This window comes from Galeopterus variegatus, unplaced genomic scaffold (genome assembly GCF_000696425.1).
Source record: "Galeopterus variegatus unplaced genomic scaffold, G_variegatus-3.0.2 Scaffold2504, whole genome shotgun sequence".
Lineage (NCBI taxonomy): Eukaryota > Metazoa > Chordata > Mammalia > Dermoptera > Cynocephalidae > Galeopterus > Galeopterus variegatus.
This window is the reverse complement of record NW_007728615.1, coordinates 165,069-184,759: the sequence shown is the minus strand read 5'-3', so window position 1 is coordinate 184,759 and position 19,691 is coordinate 165,069. Positions and strand designations below refer to the sequence as shown.

The 19,691-nt window shown below is 50.4% G+C and overlaps 1 protein-coding gene across 1 annotated transcript in view; it reads left to right on the top strand.

Annotated features, from left to right (window-relative positions):
- Positions 1-18,190: 18,190 nt before the first annotated feature.
- Positions 18,191-19,691, top strand: part of NR1D1 (nuclear receptor subfamily 1, group D, member 1) — an 8,133-nt gene continuing 6,632 nt past the window's right edge. Inside the window, exon 1 of the mRNA XM_008582031.1 lies at positions 18,191-18,855. Within this exon, the coding sequence (XP_008580253.1) occupies positions 18,825-18,855 (31 nt within the window). The 5' untranslated portion in view covers positions 18,191-18,824. The remainder of the gene's footprint in view (positions 18,856-19,691) is intronic.

Genomic DNA, 19,691 nt, shown 5'->3' with positions numbered 1-19,691 from the left:
CCCCGCCGCCCGGGGGGCGCAGGCGCCGGGAAGGAAGCGGGCGGGAGCAAACCGGGAGCGGAGAAGAGGGGGGCGGGCCGCGCTATTGTGAAAGGGGCCGCCACCGCCTCGAGGGGGGCGGGGAGGGGGCCGCGGGGGCCCAGGCGCGGGAGGCCGGCGAGGGGAGGCCGAGGATGAGGGGCGAGGAACGAGGAGCGCGCGGAGGAGCGGGGCGAAGGTGGGCTGCCGGGGGAGGGGCGAGCCGGGGGAGGGTCAGGAGAAGGAAAAAAGGGCGAGGGAGGCCACGGGTAGATGGGGGGTGCCGAGGTTCCCCGGGAAAGAGAAGCCCGAAAGAATTAAGTTGAGAGGAAGGAAGGGGGATTCAAGAGGCAGATGCCCGCTTCCTGGAAGCGGACGGAGCGCTGCACGTACCCGGCCTGCCCCGGGTGGCCCCTTCCCAGTCAGGCTGCAGGCCCCTCTTTGAACCTGCGAGTGTTTCATGGGGTAGAATTCAAACTCCTCCACCCGCGGCCCTCCCCGAGCAGTCCCACACTGGTAACAGGAGAGAATGCAGTTCTTTGTCTCTACGGGATTCAGACCAGAAACGGAGGGACCTCTGGTTCCCAGGGGGAGGAAAATCCATGATGAGGTTGCCACAACCTCCTTGGGATGAAGTATTGCCAGCTACCAACAGTTCTTTCCCAGCGGCCATCTCCCTCCCCAGCCTTCTTAAGTCACTCCTAGCATCTTCTGGAGGTTGCTGAAGGGCTAAAGCAAAGGAAATCTCTGAAGGGATTTACACCTTTACCGGGAGTAGGGATACTTTAGGGTATTCTATGCTGAGCTCTTCTTCCCTTCTCTCCATGTTCATTGTGTGTGTGTGTGTGTGTGTGTGTGTGTGTGTGTGTGTGTGTGTGTGTGTGTCTTAATTTCCAAGCAACTTTAGCCAACAAGTCCTCACAGAATTCCTCATGGAAGAAACTTTTTAAATAGTCTTAACTGACTGTTTTTCTTTTCTGTCTGAGGTGTGCTTTTAAAAATCTATATAGAGAGGGAGAATACTAACATTCTCTGGCCTAATGTGAAAGCCTGTAATGAAAAACTGTGTTTGCCTTGTGGGCCCAAGGCCAAAGCACTGGAAATTTCAAACAAATGGGTGTGAATGTGTTAAGCCAAGAGAGCCCCAGCCCTCTTCCACCAGACTGTATGGCCTCAGATAGGAATGGAGGGGGTGAGGGTGGGGGCACATGGAATACGGTGATGTCTTTCAGTGTCAAAACTTTCAGCAACATCTCTATGCTGACAATTCCTAATTCATATCTTCTTCCCGGACTCTTCTTCTAACTCCAAAATCATATATCCAACTGCCTAGTATACATATCCAGTTGGATGTTTAATAGGCATTTCAAATTTTCAACTAAAATCAAGCTCCTGAATTTCCCCCACCCAAATCCTGCTATTCTTCCAGTCTTCCTCTCTTTCTCTGTCACACCAATCTGATCAGTCCATTAATCCTAGTGCCCTTCAAAATATATGTCCAAAATCCTATACCTTCTCAATACCTTCACAATTTCCACCTTGGTCCAAGCCACAATCATATCTCCACCACCCCCCCAATTTTTTTTTATTGCGGTAACCTTGTAATTGGTCTCTCAGTTTCAATCTTTGCCTTCCCCCACTTAAGTCTGCTCTCAGCAGCCATAGTGATCCTAGTAAGACTTGAGTGAGATCGCGTTCTTTTTCTATTCAAAACCCTCTCGAAGGGCTGACTGGTTAGCTCAATTGGTTAGAGTGCGGTGTTATAACACCAAGGTCAAGGGTTCAGATCCCCATACTGGCCAGCCACCAAAAAAACAAAACAAAAACCCTCTCATGAGGCCGGCCTGTGGCTCACTCGGGAGAGTGTGGTGCTGATAACACCAAGGCCACGGGTTCGGATCCTATATAGGGATGGCCGGTTTGCTCACTGGGTGAGCGTGGTGCTGACAACACCAAGTCAAGGGTTAAGATCCCCTTACCAGTCATCTTTTTAAAAAAAAACAAAAAAAAAACTCTCTCATGGCTTTCCATCTCACTTAAAATAAAAGCAAAATCATAATAATGGGCTCATGGTGCTGTTCTCCCCCCCATTCACTCCTGCTGTACTCACCTTGCTGTTCCTCAAACACACCTGGGATGTATTTGCTCATGTCCTTGCACTTGCTGTCTGTCCCCTCTACCTGGATCACTCTTCCTTCACATATCCACATGACTTCCTCCCTCATTCCTTCAGCTCTTTACTAGATATTCGTCTTTTCAGTGAGACTTTCTCTGGCCACCCTATGTAAACTTACAACTCCCTCCAAACTCCCTCTCCTCCTTTTCTGTTTTATCTTTCTCCATAGTACTTACTACTGTTTACCATGTAATTTACTTTTTCATTGTCCTCCCTCACTAGAATGTAAGCTTCATGTTTTGTTCACTGCTGTATCTTCAGCGCCTAGAACCATACCTGACAGAAAGTAGGTATTTAATGAATTTCTGTTGAACAAATAAATGACCTGTTTAAGATATATTAAGAGAAGGCATCTACCCTTGACTTTTAGCTTGGTTGAGGGTGGCAGTCATATAACATTAATATTATATAAAATATAGTGAAACCTGGGGAAGAATAAAGTCAAAGAGCACAGAAAAGACAGAACATACTATCCAGAAGGAATTGAAGAGGAGTGACATCTAAGGTGAGTCTTTTTTTTTTTTTTTTTAAAGATGACCGGTAAGGGGATCTTAACCCTTGACTTGGTGTTGTCAGCACCACGCTCACCCAGTGAGCAAACCGGCCATCCCTATATGGGATCCGAACCCATGGCCTTGGTGTTATCAGCACCGCACTCTCCCGAGTGAGCCACAGGCTGGCCCCTAAGGTGAGTCTTGAAAGTTGAGGTCATAGGCATTTCAGGCAAAGGTGAAAACATTGCAAAGGCTTGGGATAAAAGGAGGTATTGGAGAAAGTGGGAGAAGTTTGCTGGGGTGCAGCTTGGGTAGTGGGGAATGTGGGAGACAAGGCAGGCAAAATGGGTTGGGGCCGGATTATGAAGATCTGAAGGCCCAATTAGGAATGTATAATTTATCAGTCATGGTAAACCATAGGCAGATTACCAGCAAAGCATGGAATGATTAGATTTGTGTGTCAGCACCACGCCCACCCAGTGAGCAACCGGCCATCCCTATATGGGATCCGAACCCATGGCCTTGGTGTTATCAGCACCGCACTCTCCCGAGTGAGCCACAGGCTGGCCCCTAAGGTGAGTCTTGAAAGTTGAGGTCATAGGCATTTCAGGCAAAGGTGAAAACATTGCAAAGGCTTGGGATAAAAGGAGGTATTGGAGAAAGTGGGAGAAGTTTGCTGGGGTGCAGCTTGGGTAGTGGGGAATGTGGGAGACAAGGCAGGCAAAATGGGTTGGGGCCGGATTATGAAGATCTGAAGGCCCAATTAGGAATGTATAATTTATCAGTCATGGTAAACCATAGGCAGATTACCAGCAAAGCATGGAATGATTAGATTTGTGTTTCTGAAATCTAACTTCAAAATTTGTGTCTGTACCAAAAGCAGGAAGCCAACTTGAAGGCTATTAGTCTGGGTGCGAGATGATTAGTGGTTAATCTAAGGTACTAGTGGTATGGGGGTATAGAGAGAATGACAGGGAGGAGACTCAGCAGTTAAGAGCAAAGATTCTGGTTTGGAACTGTAAGCAGTAATCACAGTTCTACCATATATTAGCTGTGTTATTTAACTTCTCTACCTCAGTTTCCTCAACTGTAAAATGACTATAATAGTACTTTACCTCACAGGTTGATTATGAGGATTAAATAAAATCATCCATGTGAAGTGTTTATCATAGTCTGTGGTACCTGGTAATGCCTGATAATGTAGTTATCACATTACTAATTGGCAGGACTTATTGATCAATCGAAAGGAGTGGGCTGAGGAAGAAGGAAGACTTTATGGTCAAGATTTCTAAGACTGGACAGATGGCAAATCTCTGAACAAATTGCCTACGTTTTCTTCCTCTCTAGACAAAGTATGGTCCCAGATCAGTATCACCAGGAAACTTGTTAGATATGCAAATTCCTGGGCTTTATTCTAGACCTAATGAATCAGAAATTCTGGGGTGAGACTCAGCAATTCATGTTTTAACAACTCCTCCAGCTGATTTTGATACACTTCAAGTTTGAGAAGCACTACTTTTGAGTCTATACTAGTCCATTTTCTGCTGCTTGTAACAGAATACCTGAAACTGGGTAATTTATAAAGAACCGAATTTTTTTTTTTTTTTTTTTTACAGTTTGGAGGCTAGGAAGTCCAAGTCCAAGGGCACATCTGGTCAGAGCCTTCTTCTTAGTGGGAACTCTCTACAGGGTCCGGTGGCAACCAGGGTGTCACACAGTGGGAATGAGCTGAGCAAGAGAGCTAGCCTCCTCACTTGCTCTCTTTTTAAAGCATTCGGGCTGGCCAGTTAGCTCAGTTGGCTAGAGCGCGGTGTTGTAACACCAAGGTCAAGGGTTTGGATCCTTGTACTGGCCGGCTTCCCCTCGTCCCCCCTCCCCAAAATATCCATCAGAACCACGCCCATGACCACCCATTAAACCATGGATGGATTAATCCATTCATGAAGGTACAGTCCTCACAATCTTATTTCCTCTTAAAAGGCCCCACCTTTCAATAACCATAATTGGATTTCCCACCCTCTTAACACCATTATAGTGGGGATTAAGTTTCCAGTCCATGAAGTTTTGGGGGACACACTTGACTGATACCAGAATCTATACCAGGCATTGGCCAATTTATTCTTAAAGGGACAGAGTGACTACTTTAGGCTTTGATGGGCATAGGGTCTGTTTTGCACTCCTCAACTCTGCCATTGTAGCACATAAACAGCCCCAGTAAATGCAATGTGTGGCTGTGTTCCAATAAAATTTATTATGTGAAATTTGAACTTCATATAATTTTCATGTGTCATGAAATATTTTTAAATTTTCAACCATTAAAAAATTCTTAGCTTGTGGGACATACAAAAAAGGCATTGGACTAAAGACATATAATGCAAACTGGAGCCAGTCTAGACAAAATGGGAAAAAAGCACTATATAGTACCTTAGTAAATCATTGTAGGATGGCTGAAAAATGTTATTAATTCTGAGATTACAAGTTTCCTATTTTGTGTGTGTTGAAATGTACTTTATTTTATGAAATGATAGTGATAATAAATAGCATTGGCAAAATAAAAAGCTGGCAATCCTACGTCAGTCTCAACATTTTTTTTTTTTTCTGGAAACTTTACAGCTCTGAAATCCAAAGTCTAGGATTTCATTACTCCAAGCTAAGTCAACATGATTTTCTCCCCCAAAGCCAAGGCTGGAAAGTTTGGACTGAAGGTCTGATCTTCTTGATCTCAATTCATTGTATGGCCTGGATAAACCATCAGAAAACTAAAACGTGGGAAGACAAGGTCTTCTAAGAAAGCAAGGGGAATTTTTACTTCTAAATCTTTAGTTTTTAAACTGTGGTGATCTCTTAAGACATATAAGGAAGTGAGCTCTCAAAGAGCAAAGGCCAAGAGGGAGAAAGCGGAGTTCCTAGCTGTTGAGGAAGCCTAGGAAAACAGTGTTTAGGATCCATAAACCAAGTCCCTAAACAATTCTTCGACTATTTTATTCCTAATGGGTTACTGACCTTTCCTTTTGCCCTATGGCTAAGGGTATGGACAGAGTTAAAGCCGACGATTTCACCATCCCTCTAAGGCTTACAGAATGGCGGAATTCCATTTTATGACCTACATTCTTTGAAGAGAATGTGGAAAGGGCATGCAGTAAGTCCTTTTACCTGATTGGGTCTTGGTTTTCCTAGACGAAAAAGAAAATGGAAATAAATCATCCTAAGGTATCTTCCAGTTTTAAGACTGCGTGAAGCTGCGTTTTCCTGCTAACAGTGGGGCAGAACTAGGTAGTAAGGAAATTGGTTTTGGCTTATCCCGAGGGAGACAGGATTCATCTGGGCGGCTTCCGGAGGCTCTCGGAAAGGTAAATAGACTGGAGTTGCGTGGCTGGCATTAGGCCAGCCCCACGAAGCAACGAAAGGAGACCACTAGTGAAAGAGGCCACCTTTTCCTTCTCCAGCTGGATGGGGGATGGGAAACCAGCATGGAGCCACAGAGGCTTCCGGCTTCGAAGCCCGGCCCCGGCTCAGAGCTCTTGTTGGCAAAAATCCTGCTCTGCGTTCCAGGCCTCCGTGAGCAAGATGCTGTGTTCGTGTGCCGCTCCCCTTCCCTGTGCGGGGGCCTCTCCCAGGGTAGCACACACCCTCCCTGCTGCTCCCCCCACCCCCAATAAAATCACAACTCAAATTTGGGTATTTTTCTCTCTCTGCCAGCCCCGCCAAAACTTTCAGCGCGTTCCGCCCACTCCACGTGGACCTCCCTTCCCTGTCCCAGCAATCCTTGCGAGAACCCCACCCCCAACACGTGACGGATTGTTATGTTTCTTTCCTGGGGCTCTTTTTCAGCTGGCACCACCTAAGGACTGAACAAAAGTGCCCCCTTCAGGGTGAATGTGGGGCAGCAGCCTGGGAGGGGAGGGAGGTTAATAAGGGCTGGAGTACAATAGGGGAACGGGCTGCCTGTGCTTAAGATATTTCATATTCACATAGCTCCCTCGTTAATAACTTTAAGGATTAGGCAATTAAAAGAAGAGGGGCTGGCCGGTTAGCTCAGTTGGTTAGAGCGCAGCCTTACAACACCAAGGTCAAAGTTTCAGGTCCCCTCACCAGCCAGCCCCCGCAAATAAAAAAATTAAAAGATCAGATAAAGTCAAGAGAAGGGATGTCATCAAAGAAAATTACTTTGGGGTGGAGTTGGGCTGCAAAGTTGGTTACCTCTGCTCCCATTCATGATGTTAGCAGAGCCCTCAGATCCTCCCATACTAGACAAGAGCCAAGAGTTCCCTTATTATGGGCCGGGTGATGGAAACAGGGTTTCTCCTATGGTGGGTGAGCTGCTCCTTGCCTCTTTCACACCCTGGTTCCCCACTTCCCCAACAACATTGTAAGCAGTTCTGTCTCTTTATGGGCTCTGACTCCTCAAGTTGACATAAATTTTTTCCAAAACACAGTCTCTCCCTCTCTCAGCATTGGGAACATTTGCCCTGGATGGGAAGAACCCCAGGAGATCATGTTGGAGGAAGGAGTGGGCAGGACAGCAAAAATTAGTCCAGTGGGAAGTCTTGGTATATGGAACAAGGGGGCTAAACAGGAAAAGCTAGAAAATAGGTCAAGTGAAGCCAAACAGAGGGAACCAGTTGCCTTGGGGGAAATTCTCACCTAAGCTTTGTCCATTTTTCACCCCACTGCGTTCTCCCGCATGAAATGTGGGGTTGAGAGACTGGGTAGGGAATTGGAGTGATGGAATGTGTGAGGTTGGTGTCCGACCAGGGGAAGGAGTCGTGGGTAATGCTCAGAGAGGGAAGGGTAGGAATAGGTGGTGCAGGCTGGGAAGGGTAAATTTAAAATCAGAATTATAATGGGACCATTTGTCCCTCCAAGGTCATAGGGGTCATGAATAGTAGATGGCCCAAGAGCTACGAAGCTGAGAGCCCAAGGAAGGGAACTCATTTTAGCCAAAAAGTACACTACCAAGGGACATGTTAAGGAGTAATGTGTGGAAGAGAATGAAGGAGTCCTGGGTCACCATTTTTTTTTTTTTTTAAAGATGACCGGTAAGGGGATCTTAACCCTTGACTTGGTGTTGTCAGCACCACGCTCTCCAAGTGAGCGAACATCCGAGTGAGTGAGAGGCCATCCCTATATGGGATTCGAACCCGTGGCCTTGGTGTTATCAGCACCGCACTCTCCCTAGTGAGCCACGGGCCGGCCCATGGGTCACCTACTTTTAAGGGAAAGAACCCCAAAGCGATAAAGCTAGAAGGTTGAGGACTCTGGCCGGGACACTTGCCCTCCTATAACTCAGCATCTGTCAGCGCTCCCATTACCAGGTGCTATTTCCAGAGTCCTGGGCCTCCGGAGAGGAAAAGGGAGGGGCGCGGGCGGAGAGACCAAGGGAGACCCGATAGGCTCCTCCCAGCAGCCCGGCTGCAGTTCCAACTTTTAGCCACTCAGGGGCTCCCGAGCCCAAGCACAGACCAACAGTGAAGGAGGGAGTAAGGAAAAGAGAACTAACGAGCCTCTAGAGGACAGCTTGGGACGTCAGGGATGATCCTGAGAAGAGAGGTGACTCAGGGGTCATCTGCTCTGAGGCTGCAGACCCTTCGCATGGTCGTTGGGAAAGCATCCAGCCTTAACCCTTCTCTCTAAAGGGACTTACGGCATTGGAAACCAACTCCCCACCCCTTACCCTCACCCCCTTCTCTGTGGTCATTTCCTCCCTTGCGCGTTTCCTCCTCCCCTCCCCCATCCTCATGGTGGGAACCATCCCCCAGCCTGTCAGCGTCCTGGGGAACGTTCTCACCCTGGCTGAGTGCCAAGCTGTGGACTTCCTGGGCTTTGGGGCGGAGCTTGGCCGAGGGGAAGTCCTTTGGACAGGAGAGCCACCCAGTCCTGCACCGCCTGCCCACTTTCTCTCTCTCTGCTAAGCAAAAGGTTCATCTATCATTCTCTGTCACTACCGCCTAATTTCCTCCCCCTACAATAGAATTTCCTTGCCAGAGCAAAACATCCACTATCCGGAGGCGGTGGTCACCCTAAACATTGTGGCTCATAGTGGGAGAGAGGGAAAACACCTACTTAAGAACATGCCTTCCCCATTCCACTAGGCCTGTAGCGGGAAAAAGGGATTCAGTTGCCAGGGTCTCGAGGCAGGGAGTTTGTACATGGTAATGTGTCTCTGGCGGCTCCTTCTCGATCCTTCTCAGAAACCTTGGGTCTAAAGAAGTATACGAGGGCTGACCGGTTAGCTCAGTTGGTTAGAGTTCAGCCTTATTAACACCGAGGTCACAGTTTGGATCCTGATACTGGCCATCTGCCAAAAAATAAAATAAAGAAGTACACAGGTCTCTATACAGGTAAGCCTGGGAATAGGTGGATTTCTGCATATTTGACCTCTGCTAAGCTTCCATTTCCCTCGAATAAATCAGCTGAAATCTGAATTCACTTTTCCACATCCAGACCAAAGAAATCGTCCCAGCCCACTGCAGCATTAGTGGGCGTATTCAGCAAGAATGGGAAGGAGGCAGAATCACTCCAAATCTCATGAATAGAGACCAGGCCTGTCAGAGACCTCTGGCTCCTATCCAAGGGGTCACTGCTCAGAAACGATTTTGCATTTGGGGGAGGAGAGTATTCTGATATTGTCCACAAAAGGCCCTCAAGTGATGAAGTGAGAATTCAGTCCTGTGGCGCCCCCTGCCTCACGGTCCCTCAATGCCACTTTTGCATCCTGTCTGCCTGACGTCATCATCTGTAGACCTGTGCCAGATTCCCAAGTTCCTATCTTGAAACCTCAGCCCCCACACCCAGGGCCTAGGGGAGAGCCAATGTAGGTCACTGCAGCTGAGCCTGCAGGGCTGTCTGCTCCTTGAGCCTAGAGCCTTTCAAGCACAAAGAGGAAGCCTTGCAGAGAAGCAAAAGAAAGGGCTCTATGAGAATCAGAGGAAAGCATATTCCTCAAAAAAAAAGAAAGAATGAAAAAGGAAGAAGAAGGGCTGGCCCGTGGCTCACTCGGTAGAGTGCGGTGCTGATAACACCAAGGCCCCGGGTTCGGATCCCATATAGGGATGGCCGGTCAGCTCGCTGGCTGAGCGTGGTGCTGACAACACCAAGTCAAGGGTTAAGATCCCCTTACCGGTCATCTTTTAAAAAAAAAAAAAAGAAAAAGGAAGAAGAAGCAGGGAGAGGCCAGGAGTCAACTGGTTAGACTTGAGACAGGAAGAGAAGCTCTGCTCCTGAGAGCTGTCCGTGATGGAGGGCAGGCCCGCGGAGAGGGGCTGGGCATGATTCCCATCCCTGGCTTCCCCTCTTCTCCCCCTTGCTTTGTCTGCCTTGTAAGGGAACCCTTTGGATCTGGTGTCCATCCCCATTCTCCAGTCACTTTCCAGGCTCCAGTTTCATTCTCAGGAGCCTTTGTGATTTGCCTTAGAGACCCTCTGCTTCCTCTGCCCACAGTTTCGGGTCTCAGGAAGCTGGAGCAGGCCAGAGTTGTCCCCGCCCTTCTCTATTGAAAGACTTTTCCTGCTTATCCGTTAAACTTATTTTGCCCAGGGAACTTCCAACCCTCTGGGACCTTTTTTTTTTTTGATTCTCCCTACCCTTGCCTCTGAGATCCAAAGGGGTACGTGTTTGTGTATGTGTGTGTGGTCCTCATTTTCTTCTAGTTATGCATTGGGAGTCAAGGGTCTATGGCTGTAACTAGTTTGAGGTCCCCATGGCCAGCAGAAATAGACAAGGGACCAATTTCTACCTCCAGCCTCAAAGTGATTTAAACCACAAGCAATTGTTCTAACAGCCTCGGGACAAGAAGAAAAGCAGGTAAGATGGAGGAAGGATAAACAATTACAGTTCTAGCCTTCTCTTTCCTTTATTCTTCCCTCCAGTGTCTTCCACTCTTCTCTGAGATCTCAGCTACTCATTATGCCACTACCGTTGTGCCATTTGTCCTCATTTCCAGAATCCTTGCACACAAGAGGCACTCCATAAACTCCATAAATGCTTTTTTTTTTTTCCTTTTTGTCTTTTTTTTACTGACCGGTAACGGGATCGCAACCCTCGGTGTTGCGCCCGCACCGCGCTCAGCCAGTGAGCGGGAACCGGTCTCCACATGGGATCCTATAGAACTGATGGCTGGGGAACAAAAACCTACAGCAGTGGTTCTCAGACTTCAGTGTGCACCAGAATCTCCTGGAGCGCTTTTTAAAACTCACATTGTTGAGTTCTGCCCTCAGAGTTTCTGATTCAATCTGGCCTGGGATGGGGCCTGTGAATTTGCTTTTCTAACAGACTCCCAGGTGATGCTGACCCTGCTGCTGAGTCTGAGAACCATTGTCTGAGAGAAGCCCAGCCCCTCACCCCATGTTCACCACCAAGACCTGTTTGGTTCCAATTTTATATAGTTTAGGAAGAAGGAACAGGTGAGAATTGTGAGCACGTGACTCCTGCTCAGCCCTCCACCCCAAAGTGTACAAGGATGTTAGAAAGATAGGGCAAAGGTAAGCATAAATCGGCCTAGGACTGATTGATTATCCATTCTATCTTTTTAAATAGTCCATTGACTCCATCCGTATTGAAAGTCACTTCCCAAAAAACATGTTTTGCAGCAGCAACAGAGCACTAGGAATTTCCTGTGGCGAGGCAGTGCCAGCATGGGGAGGGGTGGTGCAGTGCTGAGCGAGCGCCTTCCCTTGGCTCGGGCAGGGCCACGTGCCCCACCCCCTCGTTTGCACATGTCTCTGCCGCCACCACCGCAGCAGCCGGGCTGTTTATGAGCGAGTTGTTGTGGTAGAAATGGAGCAGCCTGCACATGCCCAGGCCATGTGACCCCAGCAGCCCGCGTGAGCCTCGAGCCGGCACAAACACACTTGGCCCTGTCTTCCACCAGCTGGAGAAACAGGAGGCAAGATGGGGAAGAAGTGAAAGGGCACTGGGCTCCCTTCTTGTCACCTGGCTCTTTATCCTGCTTCTGTCTCCTTTTGTCTCTCCTGAGCCAGCAGGGGAGCAAACACCCAGGAAAGAAACATGGTTTTCCCAGGCATGTTGTCCTCCCAGGCAGCCCCTTGGCTTTTACATAACCCAGAGCCCTAAGCCCACAAAGAACAAAGGGCCTCCCCAAGCCAAGAACACAGACTGGCCCTCCCAGCCCTCTGTTGATGTGCTGATGGCAACCCAGAGCCAAGACTTCATTTCCCTGCAGCCTGGGTTCCCCAAATCAGGCTACATGTCCCCTCTTTCTAGGAAGGAGGATGCCACACACATATGCAAGCGCCCACTCCAGGAATAGAACAAGAGAATTCAGGGATTTATGGGTTTGGGGACATGAAGCAAAGGTTCTATCTGCAGTAGCAGTGGTCTGCGAGGTTAGCGGACAGGACGGGGAAAGCCGCTCAGCCAATTGGGGATAGGGAGGAGCTGAGGGCTGTGGGAGACCTGGGAGGGCTTTCACACTAACCCCTGTCCAGCTGGAGAACAAATGTGGGCAGTGTCCATCCCTCATTGAAGTGTTCCCTCCCATCTGCCTGGCCCTCCCAGCTGGGTAGTGGGTCCTTTCCTCACCATGCTAACCGAGACCCCCACCTGCAACCCTCTGCTCCCGCCCCCACAACCATGACCCTGTTTCTCAGCAGTGGTGCCTCTTGCTGGGAAGAGAGACTGTGCTGGATGGAGTCAGGCGGACAGTAGGTTAGCAGGAACAAGCAAATGAAATGAGCACGACCCACATTTCCTCGTTGCACCAGAACTTCGCAGATCCTGCATTGCAGAGCTAGCGGGTTTTTTTTTTTTTAATCTCCGCTGGGCCCCTACACACGTCTGCATTTTTGCAACCAGCACAGATTTTTTTTTTTTTTCCCAGGGTGCAAACTGCATTCTAATGAGCCAAAGCTCCTTCCTGAGGCATTGAAAATCTCTTTGGCAAATTGCTTCTTCCCCCCTTCCCTCCAATTTAGAAGAGGGGGAGGGATCCCAAATTTGTGAACTCGCATCCTCTCTCTTCTTTCTCTCCTTCCCCTGCCCCCCTCCCCCCAGATACCGCAGTCTTTCCAGCCCAACTAACAGCTGCAGACCCGGGGAGAGGGGTGGGAGGAGGGAAAGTGAGCCTTGTTCCTTCTTTCCACACAGGCTGAGCTGGCCGGGCGGGGGTTGCTTTTTTTCCTGGGCAACCCATTGCACCCCCCCTTCCCTCCTCATCCTAGCCAGTGTTTATGTAAGTCTCCCAGAAGCTACACACGGCCCCTAATGCAGTTCCTCCGAGGTCCATCCTGCTCACGAGGACTGTCATGAGCCTCTAGCCTTCCCAGGCAGCTGCATGGAGATCTGCAGAGGCCTAAGGAATGGGGAGACACTGGATAAGGAGGTTTGAGATGCAGCTTGTGGTAAGGCGGGGAGACGGAGGAGGCAGGCATACAGCGCCCCCATCCCCAACACACACACACACACGCACACACGCACACACATGCACACACACTCTCCTGCATCTCAGTCTTACAGAGGCTCAAGGACAGCCAATGGGCAGGTGCAGGGGCTGGAAGATGACACCACCAGTGGGCTCCAGCAGCAGCATGGCAAGATTGAACAGGCCTCGGCATAATATATACTGGATACTGCTGACCTCCACCTCAGGAAAAAAAACCCACGCCAGAAAAGGGGTCATCTGGGGCTTAGTCTTCCACTGTCAAGGACAGTTCATTCCACCTCCAGGATCCTGTGATGTAGGTGGGATCCTGGGCTCTAACAGGGGTACCCTCCTTTGAGTTCCTCAAAGCATCTGCTGAAGAAGCACTGGCCCAGGATGGTGGCTTTAGGAAGGGCTGGTTTTAGAGGCGCATAATGCTTAAGCAGGTATATGGGATGTTGTTTTTTTAGGGCTTTTTACACAATTTCTGTCTGTACTTGGTGGCCTTCCATGCTCTCTTTCTACTTTTTTTTTTCTCACACTCTCTCTCAACCAATCTATTCTTGATACAGCCCCCTAGAAGGAAGCATCACGGGGCTTTATAGGGCCCTGACCTGCCTGCTCTGCTCTCCATACCAGCTGCAGCGGTTCAGGTAGTGAAGAGAGTTCAGATGCCTCCTTAAGTACTCACCTCTGTAGTAGTCCCTGTGTAAGATTTTTTTGGTTTGTTGGTTGGTTTGGTTTTTTGCACTCTATTCTGTTCCCCTTCTACCTCTACGAGGGGAAGTAGTGTGGAGAGATGGAAGAGTTTAAGGGAAGAGGAACTTTGGCTGGAGTTAAGAGAGATTCTGGGAAGCTGAGGTACTTGGGGGGCAGGAACCAGGGGTGCTTTGGGCTTCTGTTCATGGTGATATACCTCACTTCCAAGCACCATCATTGCTGGGGAAACACCAGGATCAGTTTGCTGCTCAGACATCCTCCCTGGGGTAATCATTCTCTCTAGGAAGGGCAGTCTTGCTAACGGAAAGAGTTTCACCTTCAGGCCTGGGGTTGAACCCCCGGCAGTACCATTTTCATTGTGATGTTGATATTGACAGTGGTAGTTCCAAGAGATGATCTCCATCAGCTCCGCTATTCTTTGATGACATCTTCTCAGTCTTAAGTACTATACAGATACACCTTCCAGACAAATTGCCTAGTCCCAAGCCGGCCCGTGGCTCACTCGGGAGAGTGTGGTGCTGATAACACCAAGGCCGCGGGTTTGGATCCCATATAGGGATGGCCGGTTTGCTCACTGGCTGAGCGTGGTGCTGACACTACCAAGCCAAGGGTTGAGATCCCCTTACCGGTCATCTTTAAAAAACAAAAACAAAAAACAAAAAACAAAAAAACAAATTGCCTAGTCCCTCTGGCAGCCCAGGCAATTTACTAAATGTCTCTAAGAATCAGTTTCTCTATCTCCAAAATAAGAATGACACCTGCAGCATAGGGTTGTTGTGCATATTAAATGAGGCAATGTGTGTAAAGCCCTGAGCACAGTGCCTGGCATAGAGTTAGTACTTAATACATATTTTTTATTTCCTTTCCTTGGAAAAAGCAGTAGTGAGGTGAAGATAGAATTGGAGGCAAAGCACATCCATGGAACCCAGCCCTGGTTCACACATCACTCCCTCTTTCTCCATCTCCCCCGAAGAACAAATTAACTCAGACTTTGTCCCTCCTGTGGCATGTTCTTGAAGTTCTCCCCAAGATATTGAGGCTTCGGGTGGAGTAGGGAAAACTATCTGGCCTTTCAGGGACTAGAAAAAGGATCCAGTAGGAGAGGGAATGAATCTTTCCCAAGTGTATGCCTGGCTCCCTGATTGGGGGCATCCCCAGGGTTTCGGTCCCATGTTTGCATCACCTGGACAGACAGGTTTTTATACTGGGCAATGGTTCCTTTGTGAGAAAGGAGGGGGATGGGAAGGCACCTACTGAAACCTGACCTGTTTTCAGCAAGGACCCACCCTTAGTCAGTCAGTCAGTCAGTCAGTCAGTCAGTCAAGCAGTCAGCCCAAGATTTAGGCCACCCAGAATTTGCACAGGGCGTTGCCCTGTGACCCAGAACAACCTACTGGCAAGAAGAATAGATCTTGGATCAAACACATCCACCCACATCCACTCACAGCATTCACCCTCGCAGACTCAAACATGCAGTCTCACACAACCATACACAAACACACACACACACACACACACACACCAGAGCTTAGAGCTCTCAGTCCCTTTCCTTCCTCTACTCTATTTCTGCAGTCCAAAGAAATTGAGGAGACTTAAAGACATATTTGGAAACACACACACACAGGAACCAACACTCCCTCTAAATGGTGAGGTCAGTCCCCAGAATCCCAGACTCTGAGGAATCTAAGTAGAAGAGTGCACAACATGGAGCCAGGGCTGTACATTGCTGTGCCAGGTCTTAGATGTTCTTCTGTTCCAGAAAGATTCAATCTGAGCACAGTTTATTAAGAGTCCAGTTCCTTCTTGGGCTGAAAGGTGGGGTGTGTATGTGTGTGTGTGTGTGTTTTGAACTGGAATGTCCAGCGTAGAGATGCACCTGTTGTCTTAAGGTCAAGGTTGAAGTCAAAGACACATCAAGATTCTTTTTTTTTAAAAGATGACCGGTAAGGGGATCTTAACCCTTGACTTGGTGTTGTCAGCACCATGCTCACCCAATGAGTGAACCGGCCATCCCTATATGGGATCCGAACCCGGGGCCTTGGTGTTATCAGCACCACACTCTCCCAAGTGAGCCACGGGCGGGCCCGACACATCAATATTCTACTTCAGGTCCCCAAGGGCCAGATAACCCAGCCTTTTCCACCTCCCTTTGGTGGCTCTGGGTCTCATAGTCTCCGCCCTTCTCCCAGCAGATGCTGGTAGAGAAAAGAGCAGGGTAGACAGACTAGAAGCTTCTGGAGTCAAGGGAGAGACCTGCCTTTTCATTTTGTATACCTTTCACCAGTTATAGAAAAAAGACCCCAAAGTTACTTTCTTGTCAGGGAGAAAAGGAGAGGCCCTGCAAGAAGTGCAGAGAAGGGAGAGAGCAGAGGTGACCCCCCTCCTTCGCCTCCTCCTTCCCAGCCTCTGTCTTCATACCACACAGACTGCAAAACAACCCAGCTTCCTGCCAAGAGTAGAGTTAGGCTGACTGAATTTCAGCTCTCCCTGCCTCTGCTCCTTCTCACTAGCTGTAAACTCAGGGAGGGAGTCTTGACCCCTGGCCCTCCCCCTACAGGGACAAACACCCAGCAAGTAGACAGGGGGTGGGCAGGACCACCACAGCAGCAAGCAGAGCTGTGGGTTTCAGGGAGGACCCAGGACAATTAAAGAGGGTGAGCCACTGGTGGTGATGGGACTGGTGGGGAGCTAGACGTCATGCCAAGGGCCCTGACTCTGAGTCCAGCCCTGACAGATACCTGGACTCTGGCCCTGGCTCTGATGGACAGTCAGGAAGGTCACAGAGACAAGGCAGTGTAGGACATGGCTACTCACCTCCCAGATTTCCCTCCAAAGCCCAGCGGGAGGAGGGAGAGGGGGTGGAGGCTGAGGTCAAAACCAAGTTTTCCTGAAAAGCCTCTTTCCTTGTTTGTCCTAGCCCCTCCCAGTCCCTCCCACACTCTGCCGCAGCTTCCCAGCTCTGGGCCAAAGGGCAGGGCAGGGCAGGCCAAGGAAAAGCCCACTGCCCTCCCTCTCCTGCTTTTCTTGGAAGCCAGGGGAGCAACGCTAAGGCCTAGCCCATTCTAGGGAGGGAGCCCATGCTGAAAGCCAGAAGGTCAGTGGTCAAGCCAGTTGCCCAGCCACCTTTCCTTCAACCAGTCTCACTGTCCTCACTACCCAGCTCACTCCCTCCTCGATGCCCATATCCCTCTCTACCTCTTTGGTGGTGGTCATGCTTCCCAGGCATCCATTGGTATTGCCCCAGGAGCTGCCTGTGAACAAGGGGAGAAGGGCTTCCTGTGTGAAGAAAAGCCTCCCTAGAAGCACTGAGGCTAAGGAGGAATTAGCAGGAAGAGCAGGCAGCTCAGGCTCACTTGGCTGCTTGAAGAAGCTTCTCTCTCTCCCTACAACCTAAGCCCTCTAACAGGATAGACCTCTACTTGAACCTGTTTTTACTCACGGGCCAGTTGCGGCTCTGAAGGGAGAGGCTGGCTGTTTCTAACCCCTGTGCCCCCATCTCCCTGATGTTCAGTGCGGCAGATGAAACTAGCAGTGGATGTCTGACCTTGGGCCAGTCCCTTCTTCTAAGCCTCATTTTCCTCATCAGCAGAAGGAGGGAGGATTAAGAAGATCTCCATGTTCTCCTCTGAGTTACCTTCTGTGGAATCCACATGCTACTTTCAACTACTGAGGAGGGGAGATGGGGAAGGGTAGGGATCACTCTGCCCCCAGGGCCCTGCCTCACCTCTGCCCCATTACTTTAGGGCCTCAAAGCACTTTCACCATTAAGTTCCCTTCTGTTGTCCTTTTTATTTCCCAGACAAAGGGGGATGACTCACCCCAAAGTCACATCAGGTGGGTGCAGTGGTGTCATATAAGCATGCAGGGAGTTCCTAGGGACATCCCCATCTCCATGGCAACTCCTTTCCCTAGGGATGTCCTCCCTAAGGGGAATAGAAGCAAAAAAGGGTCATATTTCCCTTAGGTCTCAGGATCTGGATCCGCAGCAGAAGCAGCTTTAGCTTCTGACTCCAAGGAAATCTCCCTCCTCTGTTCGTTTCTCTCCCCGCGTCACAAGTAACCTGAGGGCGAGGTCAGTCCTGCAATCACTTGAAGCCCTCAGGTTTGCAAGGTTTGCAAAAAGGGCCTGTTAGCTTTGATCTCCCAGGGAGCAGCCAAGCTCGCCAGTCCCTCCCCAGGAATTCACATGCCCCGGCCATACAAGCTTTCCAAACACGCCACCCTGACTCTTCAGTGCACCCCACCCCACTCTCACCTCCTCCCTGGTCCCAGCGAGTGCTTTTGCAAGGCAGAAGGGGAAACATACGCAGCCCGACCACTTTGTCAGCGGACTACAAATCCCGACAGTCTTGGCGTTGCGCAGGCGCACGGAACGCAACGTGCCGGCTGCTGGAAAAGTGTGTCACTGGGGCACGAGGCGCTCCCTGGGATCACATGGTACCTGCTCCAGTGCCGCGTGCGGCCCGGGAACCCTGGGCTGCTGGCGCCTGCGCAGAGCCCTCTGTCCCAGGGAGAGGATCGGGCAAAAGGCGGCTGAGATTGGCAGAGTGAAATATTGCTGCTGAGGGAACGTAGCAGGGCACACGTCTCGCCTGTTTGTGCCTGGGTGCCCCATTTCTCCCCATCACCTACTTACTTCCTGGTTGCAACCTCTCTCCTTCTGGGACTTTTGCACCGGGAGCTCCAGATTCTCTACCCTGCAGCGCTGCGGAGCCGTCAGGCAGTGGCACCCCGTGCACTGCAGAGACCCGACCCTCCTTGCTACCATCTAGCCAGACTACTGCAGGCTGATTCCTCCCACAGACTCTCTCTGCTCTTCTCATGCAAAGCAGACCTCCGTTGCTTCAGCGTCCTACCCTTCTGCAGGGCTGCAGTCCGGCCACTCCAAGACCTTGCTGCAGGGCTCCTCGGATCCTGATCGTGAGCCGCGGGGTCCACTCCCCGCCCTCAGCCAGTGCCCAAGGGGCGACAGCTGCAATCGCAACCTCCAATTTGTGTCAAGGTCCAGTTTGAATGACCTCTCTCAGCCAGTGAAGACATGACGACACTGGACTCCAACAACAACACAGGTACTGAGATTCTTTTACCATCATCTTTCTTTCTCTGTCCCTGTCTCCCCACCTCCATCTACTCCTTATAACAAGAGGAACTTTCTAAGGGACTGGGGACTCCCTCCACCCAGGGGAATTTGTTAGTATGCTGAGGAGCCGTAGGGTGGAATTTCGAGCTGCATGTTCGAGCTGGGAATTTGCCCAAAAGCGCCCCCCCCAACCCCCACGCCTCATAGTCCCAAAGCTCCCTGAGCCCGAGGGACTCGAATCCCGGACAGGAGGAAATGGAGAAGCGGATATGAGTGGCGAGGTGAGCTTCGGGGGACTGAGAGCTTTAGAGCAGTGCTCCGAAACGCCCCCATCTATCCAGCCCCTGCAGCTGTGGTGTGCCTGACTTCCGAAAAAGGACCCCCTCCCTTCCCTTCCCTTCCCCTCCCGCTAGTTCCCGCAGGCTGGAAGGGAATCTGAGAAGCACTGGGGCGGTCGGGACAGAAGCGGAAGGGGGAATGGGTTGGATCTCACTGGGGAATCCTCAGTGACAGGAGGAAGCGGCACTTGAGAAGTCCGGAGCGTGGTGCTCGGCCTCAGGGAGGGCACCCACAGCGCCCGGGCCGCTGGGAAAGCTCACATGGCCGCAGAGCCGGGCCCACGTGCTGCGTTTGTTTTCATTCAGCAGAAGCCGTGGACGCCACCCCATTGGTGGTTACCTCCAGGCCCGGTTACATAATGAGCTCCGCCCCCCCGGTCGCCCCGGCAACGCGTGTGTTCCCTTCTTTCCTCCCCTCACTTGCCCCGGCCCAGCTCGCGTTTTGGGCCCAGCCCACCATCCGGAGGCCGGGGGGTGGGGGGCGGGG